Genomic DNA, 9360 nt, shown 5'->3' with positions numbered 1-9360 from the left:
GAGTTTGTGAAGGAGTAGCAGCAACCAACGGGGGGGGGGGAACGAACTGCCCCTGTTTCCTCTGCTTATAAAGAGGGACGGGGCAGACGTTTCGCCCTTCCTAATAAACAACCACCCACGATCTCCCCCACGATGCCGCATTCAACGCGTGTCGTTATGGGGGAGCGCGGTGGATACAGAGCGAGATTTGGTGTAGCCCAGCCCGCGTGTGCCCGTGCCCTGTCTTGGGCCTGGCCCAACAGCGCTCGGCACCGTGTCTGGCCTAGGCCCGGGGGCTCCTGTCGGTGTACTAGAAAAGGGGTACCCTAGTACCCCGAACTTGTGCACGGGCAGTTGCAGCACCCCGCGGCAAGGCTTGCCGGGCGAACGCCAAGACCCTCCAAGGTTCCCTTGGAGCCATCCAAGAACAAAGTATATAAGCTAAGGAGACAAGACCCCGGCAAGAGGAGCTTGCCGGGAAGGCCAATCAAGGCGCACCAAGGAACTTGCCGCGACGCGCCACTCCGCTCCGGCAAGGCAGCAAGGCCCCGGCAAGAGGAGCTTGCCGGGAAGACCAACCAAGGTACCTCGAAGCCCGGCGAGCGAGAAGCCTCCGGGCCCGACAAGATAGCAGCAGCGGCAAGACACTTGCCGCGGCAGGCGTCCACGCTCTAGCGCATCCACCAACGTGTCGCTCTGGGGGCCTCCCCGGGCGCGCGTGGCAGGAGGCTGTGCAGCCAGCGGTGCGCAGCGGCATGCGAAGCTGACAAGATCGCCATCGTGGCGAACGGTGGCGACCCTAACAGTCTTTTTCTGCACTGTTCGGGCGACTCAGACGGGCATTTAATGCCCTTGTCCCCTGCCGTCAGGGTTAGGTAGGGTGCACTGTACAAGCAACTGTATCAACTACCTCGCTTTTTACGTTTTTACCCTCCTCTGCGTTGCCACCTGTCGGTGACCCCTTTAGCGTATAAAAGGAGGCCCATGCGCAACGTAGGGGAGGTTCGGCTCATAGGTTCGGGGCCTCAGACAGTTTGCTTCGATCCATCCGTAGCCCAGAGAACATCACACTCTCGCTTTGGAGAGCAAGAACACCAGATAATACAACCAGACAAGCAGCAGTAGGAGTGTTATCTCTCCGGAGAGCTCCGAAGCTGGGTAAACCGCTCGTGTGCTTCGCCTCGATCCGCTCTTCGTGCAACCTCCGCCCCCCACCGAACCGAAAGGGGCCCGGTCCGCCGGCCCCATAGGTGTTCGAGGATCAGTTCCCCCGACAGCGGGCGTGCGGCTGCAGCGCTACGAGGCGTGGGCGGCGTGCGTGCAGCGGCTTGGCGTGGAGCGGCGTGGGACGCGCGGGCTGCAGCGGCGCGGGAGGCGCGGGCGCAGCGGAGATCAGGCGGCGCGGCGGGCTACGTGAAGCGGCAACGCGAGTGCGGCGCGGCAGGCTACGCGAAGCGGCAACGCGAGTGCGGCGGGCTACGCGGGCAGTCAACGCGGCGCAAGCAGCCAACGCAAGTGCGGCTGGCAATCGCGAGCGCGGCAGGATACGCGGGCGCGGCTGGCTAGTAGGCAGCCAACGCGACGCGCGGGAGGTGGAAGCGGGTGGTGGGATGCGGCGGCAGCGGCACGTGGAGGCGCGGCGGCGGCGGCTATCCTAGGGTTAGACCGAAAAAGATGATACCATGTAGATAGACAATTTGCAATACGATATATTGATCAGGGTGCTGGTGCACGCATATATAATATAAGGGAAGACCTCTACCTCAACTATACAAGATTAGAAGGTGGGCCACAAATCCAATACACGTGCAATACATAATACATACTCAACAGTAAGCATGTGAACACTTTTTAAAATTACATGAACAATTTTTTTAGAAAAAGGTGAACAATTTTCAATTGGTGTGAGCATTATTTTGATATATGCACACTATTCTTAAAACACATAAATATTTTAAAATTCATGAATGATTTTTAAAAACTACATGGCATTTTTAAAAAGGCACAATCACATAAAATTATAACATAAAGGTGAACAATTTTCAATTGATGTGAGCATTATTTTGATATATGAACAATTCTTAAAACGCATAAACATTCTAAAATTCATGAACGATTTTTAAAAACTACATGGCATTTTGTAAAAGGCACAATCACATGAAATTAGAACATGCACGTGAACAATTTTCAATTGATGTGAGCATTATTTTGATATATGAACAGTATTCTTAAAACAAATAAATATTCTTAAATTCATGAACGATTTTTAAAAACTACATGGCATTTTTTAAAAGGCACAATCACATAAAAGTAGAACATGTGTAAATTGGATTTTGGATGTGTAGCAAGTGATCAGATTACACGTCCACGCGTCTAAATTTGTTTCTTGCTATAGTGAATGGTTGGAGAGCTATTCTTAAATATTTACTCTAGCTGTGCCCGAGCAATGCTACACCTACGTAGTAATTAAACGTAAAGTAACATAATAGCTTAGGTGGCTTTTTTCAGTTGAAGGAAATCATGAGAGGGGCCCCACCCAGTTGGAATAGGGGGGCGGAGGGATTAATAGTTAGGCTAATTACGTAACTGTACGTAGATTTTTACGTAGATGTAGCATTTTTGAGCTGTGCCCTGAGACTGTGCAATTTTCTCGTTCGTGACTATGTGGCTCACTAAGGAAACAAAAGGCACTACCTGGAATGCTCACGAAGTATATTTTGCCTTGACCCGTTGACCGGTCAAAGTAGCCATCGCCTAGCGAAGGAAACCGTATAGCGCCAAGCGTCCTCGCCGCGCACGAGATCCCGGCGACGCTGAGGTCGCCCCTTGCCGGTGGGCCGGCCCAGTCGCTCTTGCAAGTCGATGAACGTTTTGACTTACAGGCAGGATATATTTTTTTTGCGGGATATATAGATAGATTAGTACCATCTTGGATATACAAAATAATATGAACGTTTATTGTGCAGATTGATGAGGTTACCTGCTCATACATATTTTTCCTCTTTAGAAATTAAAGAACAAGTGTTCTAAATAGTACTCCACACAAACATGAAAAATAACTGATCTTTTAAACTACCAAAACGGCAGCTATACCCTATGACTAGTCGGCTCTAGCAACAGCCACCGCCCCTAAGGGCGAGGACGAGGTGCAGCACGTCTCCACCCTTAATGTTGTAGTCCTTGGCCAGTGGCGGAGCTTGGAAGAAAAAGCTGGGCGGGTCAAGCTAAAGAAGAGCTGAATTTTTGTAGGCAGTAGTCACTAGTTGGTCCCTTTTGTTCTGTTTCATTTTTCATCCTGTATGCTAGCAAACAAGTTTCTACTAAGAGACTCATCTTCTACCTTATTATGCCTTGTTTCAATGATCTTCCTACACTAAAATGCACTTAACAAAAAATATTACGCGTCAGCCACAAAGGAAAATCTCTCTTTATCATGTAATTCTACATATGAATTGATAACAAAATACATTAATGCTGCTCAATTCATAACAAAAGCATGCTGCTCTAGAAATAATTAGAAACTACCCAGCAGCAGCGTCATCAGGAGGTGAACATAGAGTTGAGCTCTACTCGGCATCGGCACTCGACAGCGGACCGGCGAACCTGGTTGGTTGGTTGCATGGTGTGCTGCAGTGGTCAGAGAAGAGGCAAGGGTCGGAGGCATCTTGGCGGCACAGCGGCAGCATCCCGACGGCCAGGGCCATAACTGGCCGGTGTGGAGACCGGAGCCTGGAAAGAAGGGCCAAAGGGAGGATGCCGCCATGATGAGGTCGCGAGAAGGCGAGCGAAACAGTGGAGCAGGCAGCAGGAAGCACGTATTTAACGGCGAGGAGGTTGTGCGATCTGTGCGGCCGGGGAAGGGCCAAAGGTAGGACTTGGGAGCCTGGAAGGGAGATGGGCGCTGGCTCTCCGACGCGAGATTTGAGCTGCGCGAGTTGCAGGTGCGGCGTAGCCGGCCGGCAGCTGCTGCTCCTACTGCGTCGCTCATGCCAAACCTCACCCTTGAGACTTGGATCGATCGTAACTAGGCTGAGTGGGCTACGAAGCAAAGCATAGGTATAAAAAATAATCACCAGATTCCTGGGCGGGCCATGGCCCGGTTCGGCCCCAACGAAGCTCCGCCCCTGCCTTGGCAGTCTTGTCGTCGGCAAGCTGCTTGCCGGTGAAGATGAGCCTCTGCTGCACAGGCGGGATGCCCTCCTTCTTCTCGACGCGCTCCTTGATGCGGTCCACCGTGTCGGTGGGGTCGATGTCGATCTCAATCTCCTTGCCGGTGAGCGTCTTGACCTTGATGGTGGTGCCGCCGCGGAGGCGGAGCACCAGGTGCAACGTCGACTCCTTCTGCATGTTGTAGTCGGCGAGCGTGCGGCCGTCCTCGAGCTGCTTTCCGGCAAAGATGAGCCGCTGCTGGTCCGACGGGATGCCCTCCTTGTCCTGGATCTTGGACTTGACGTTATCGACGGTGTCGCTGCTCTCCACCTCCAGCGTGATGGTCTTGCCTGTCAGGGTCTTCACGAAGATCTGCACCTCGTCGGCGGCGGCTCTTCCCTGTTTTGGTGAGTCCTCACGATCGTGTGCTTCGCTTGGTTGCTCTGGAGCGATGGGTTTGTGCTGCTCGGGTCGTGGATATTTATATCGATCGACCCAGGCGTTCGAGTCGGGTCGGGAGTCCGGTCCGCCATGACGTGCCGTGGCATGATCCGTCACGGACTCCGTCGCACACTACGTGAAGTTCCTAATCATCTCCTATTCTAAAAAATATACCTGAAATCTAAAAGGTGCACGCGCACTTTTTCGTTGTCCCGAGCGGCCGCGCTAAACGCCAAGAAGCACACCGCGCTAGACAATTCCTACGCTGTCTTCCATCCATCTCCCTCGCCCGACTCTGTTACTGTCCACAGGCATGTCGGCTTCCAACGCCGACCACGCCGCCGCCGGGGTTGCCTTCCACCACCTCCGCAGCTCCCACCCGGGGCCCCGAGTGCTGCGCCTCGCCTCGTCGCTCGCGACGCCGACCACCCCTGCCGAGCTCCGTGCCATGGCTGTTGTCCTCGTCCGCAAGATCCTCTCCCCATGGCTCCTCTGACTCAGTCCACCACCGAGCTCTTCTCTATGGCCGTTGTCCTCCTCCCCAAGCTCCTCTCCCCGACGACCTCCTCCGATTCAGGCCTCTCCTCTCCTCCAGGGCCAGGCTAGGCTCAAGTCAAACCTCCTCAACACGTCCGGCGGTGCCGCAACAGCCTTGACAGAGCTCGCTGCTGCTCACTCTTCATCTCCGCCGGGCTGGAGTGTAGGAGGTTACATCCACCAGGCTGGATCCGTCCCTCGTATTTTATTGAATAAAACACACATCCAGGATTCATCCACCGCTTGCTTGCAGGAGAACGCAAGTTGTTTTTCCTACCGCCGCCGATACAACTTGATCCTAACTTAATCCTATCTCTTTGGCACATTCGCTGGAAGGCAGTTGATTTGGGGGGATTTGATTTTTTGCCACTCTTTACTTTGGACTTTGACAATTTGCCCCTGTTATTCGCTTGTTCGATTCAATCTACACAAACGCAGACTTTTCTATACTGTAACTATGCTTTTCTTTTACATTAAGGACGGAGGAGACATATTTGTCTAGTTGGATATGATCATCGGAAAGTTGCACACACAGTAATTGTTTCTGTTGGCATCTATAGTAGTTTTAGTTGCACACATAATTGTTTTTGGTTGGACACGATTATTGGGAAGTTACACACACGGTGATCATTTTTGTTGGCATCTATAGTAGTTTTAATTACGCACATATTTGTTCTCAGTTGGATACGATTATTGGAAAGTTGCACACACAGCGATCATTTTTTATTAGCATCTATATTACTTCTAGATATTACGCACATAATTGTTCTCAGTTAGATTCGGTCATTCGGAAGTTACACGGGGTTCATTTTTTATTGGCATCTATAGTAGTTCTAGTCGCATACATAGTTGTTTTCAGTTGGACATGATCATTGAAAAGTTGCACACACGGGGTTCATTTTTGATTGGCATCTATAGTAGTTCTAATTGCATAAATAGTTGTTTTCAGTTGGACACGGTCATTGGAAAGTTGCACACACGTGATTCATTTTTGGTTGGCATCTATAGTAGTTCTAGTTGCACACATAGTTTTTTTCAGTTGGACATGGTCATTGGAAAGTTGCACACACGGCGATCATTTTTTGTTGGCATCTATAGTAGTTCTAGTTGCACACATAGTTGTTTTCAGTTGGACACGGTCATTGGAAGTAGTTGGCAGGGGCAATAGAAGTAGTTGCACAAAATCTGCTAGGCAGTTGGCCAGGGCAACAGATAAAGTTGCACATCTCACTGACATGGTTTTGTTGAATGGTGAAAAAATGCACATCCATAGACCATGAGGGTGCAGAAAAGTTGTCTACATGGAGTTGCACACTCTCGTCGGTATAGTCACACATGCATGGCCACAGAGTTGCACAATCTTATCGGCATAGTCGCACATGCATGACCATAGAGTTGCACAATATCGTCCGGATAGTCGCACATGAATTGCCGGGGGAGGTGCTCACGCCCGGCCGCGGAGTTGCGCACTCTCGTCGGTATAGTCACACATGCATGGCCACAGAGTTGCACAATCTCGTTCGCATAGTCACACATAAATTGTCGTGAGAGGTGCTCACGCATGGCTGCGGAGTTGCACACTCTCGCCGGCACAGTCGCACATACATGGCCATGGAGTTGCACAACCTCGTCCACATAGTCACACATGAGTTTTTATGGAAGGTGCTCATGCCCGGTCACGGAGTTGCACATTCTCGTCGGCATAGTCACATATGCATGGCCACACAGTTGCACAATATCGTCTGCATAGTCGCACATGAATTGCTATGGGAGGTGCCCACGTCCGACCACGGAGTTGCACACTCTTGTGTTCATAGTCGCACATGCGTGGCCGTGGAGTTGGGACATTCTTACAGGATAGTCCCTCAAACGCGGTTGTAGAGGCTCACACGCGCGATCACTACCAGGCAGTTGGCCAAGTCACCGGGGCAGCAGATGAAATTGCACATTTCAATTTTAGAGAGTAGTATGGGGTGGTGCCACTAGTGAAAACTGCATGGCCTGGGCAACAAACGAAGTTGCACATCTCACTGGAAGGAGGCAATTTGGGGATGGAGGTACCATAGAGGAAAACTGCATGTCTACGGTGTACAAGAAAAGTTGCACATCCCTGTCAGGTAGTTGCACATCGACGGCTAGTCAATTACACAAAACGGGGACAAAATTGCACAAAAAAAAGTTTGTCAAAACATATCCATGCGGGATCTAGTTTCGAAGAGCACATCGCGAGGATTTCAGTGGTGAAAGCGGATCTTAATTTCGATATTTGGTTCAAAAGTTATGGCTTTTTTAAGAAATAAAAATTAAAAAGTAAACTAGATGGTCAACTTCTTTTAGTGTATAACGGACCACGTATTTACCTTTTCCACCGGCCGCTCCCAAACTCTACCTGGCGCTTGAGCGCCCACTAGACGCTCCCAAAAATATACTAGTAGTGTTCCGATCGGGTTCCCATAAATAAAGTTGTGTATTGGCCCTACAACTTCAAATATAAACACCGTGCATATAAGAATTCAAAAAAAAAACAAAAACAAAAAAACACCGTGCATATAAACCCTTGCCTCCGCCGTGCTCCTACCGTACGTCCCCTACTAGCACCGCGACGATGGCCGAACAACCCGACTGGCTGAAGCTCCCGTCGGACCTCCTGGAACCCATCGGCCGGAGGACGCGCGATGCCGTCATGGGAGTCGCCACCTTCCGCTCCGTCTGCTGGGCGTGGCGCGCTGCCGTGAGACCGACGCCGCGCCTCCTGCTTCCCGCCTCCCAGGACAGCGCCGCTCCTCGCGGCGGCTCGAAGTACGCGCTCGTCTTCCTCTTGTCACGTGGCTGGTCCATCGTCGTCGATGCCCGCGACGTCTCCTGTCACCTCAAGCACCTGCCCACGGGCGCTACGGCCGCGCTGCCCAATGCCCCAATCTCAACGCCGTCCGTGACAGCAGCGCCACGTCCGAGATCACGCATCTGGGTTACGAGCACGCTCCCGATCATGAAGAAGCGCCTACAGACATGGGTGGTGGTGCGCACGAAGATGACTGGCATCGGGCGTTCAAGATCAAGATGACTGCCTTAGACCCTGTTATTACTTTGTTCTTGAACACGTACCTAGAATTATCACACTATTTCACCTTTGCCGTCCATGTCCCGCCTAGTACTCCGGCAGCAAGCGCGGACGGGATGGTGATCATGGCGTATCACCTTTTGCATGGACATACGGGGATGGTTTTCTGCCGACCAGGAGACGCGGCCTGGACGAAGGTAGCTAACCCTAATTCACAATACGTAGCCTTCGCTGACTTCGCCTACTCCGAGTCCGAGGGCAAGATGCTCGCCTTGGACAACAAAGGCCTCACGGTGGTGTTCGATGCCGAGACACTTGATGTCCTCTACCAGGTCGACCTGCCGCCGGCGACCTCGAACTTCAGGTACAAGCATTCCGGCGGCGATGCTCCGGATGAGTCGAGTTGCCTCCGCCTTGTTGCAGTGCCGAGCAAGGTGCTTTTGGTCAAAATATGCATCAAGTCCTCTAGGCCGGAGGGGTTCCAAATCTTTGAGTTATCGTCCGGGTCATTGAAAGGTGACGGACGGCCGGTCTGGCGCAAGGTGGCCGGCGACGACATCGGTGGCGACCACGAGTTATTCCTGGATGGCTACCATGCCACCTTTGGCAACGACCGTGACGGCGGTGGAACACGGATTTACTACTTTCATGATGAATACAAGTCTGGGGCGGCGTACTGCTACAATATGCAGGATAATGAGCTGGAGTGCGTGTACATGCCATCTGAGGACAACGGTGGCATATATACAACTAGGCCTAGTTGGTTTGTCCCCAGCTAAAGATAGCTAGTTTGTTGTGCGAAGAAAAGATCCTTTGAAGCCACACGCTTTAGTTGTTACTCCCACAATAATTGTCAAACATTACGTAGTTTGTAAGTGGGCAATCGGTTTCTGATTGTTCTCTTGACTTGAGGTCTCTCTGTGTTTTCCTTTATCCACTGATGAGAAAATTACGCATCAAAACTATTGTATACATGTACGTTATTGTTAGAAGGGAGAGAGAGGTTTGGTGGAATAGTCGTTGTATTGCTTGAGCCTCGTGGGTATATATATAGGAGTATAATGATCTATTTGGAGTACAAGACAAGCCAGAACAAATCCTAGTCTATCTCTTCTTTCCTAATAATCAATATACTCAACATCCCCCCGCAGTCACAACGGTAGCGATGCAGACGGTGAGACTGGAGAAGAATC

At 51.2% G+C, this 9360-nt stretch overlaps 1 protein-coding gene across 1 annotated transcript; it reads right to left on the bottom strand.

Annotated features, from left to right (window-relative positions):
• Positions 1-3026: 3026 nt before the first annotated feature.
• On the bottom strand, positions 3027-4884 carry LOC123078751 (ubiquitin-NEDD8-like protein RUB2). The gene is made up of 3 exons (XM_044501359.1): positions 4864-4884; positions 4108-4527; positions 3027-3158 (listed from the first exon to the last, which is right to left on the bottom strand). The coding sequence occupies exons 1-3, from the start codon at positions 4882-4884 to the stop codon at positions 3090-3092; spliced, it is 510 nt and encodes a 169-aa protein (XP_044357294.1). The 3' UTR covers positions 3027-3089.
• Between the last annotated feature and the right edge of the window lie 4476 nt (positions 4885-9360).

This window comes from Triticum aestivum, chromosome 1B (genome assembly GCF_018294505.1).
Source record: "Triticum aestivum cultivar Chinese Spring chromosome 1B, IWGSC CS RefSeq v2.1, whole genome shotgun sequence".
Lineage (NCBI taxonomy): Eukaryota > Viridiplantae > Streptophyta > Magnoliopsida > Poales > Poaceae > Triticum > Triticum aestivum.
Note: the sequence above shows the minus strand (reverse complement) of the source record. Positions and strands in the feature narration are given on the sequence as shown.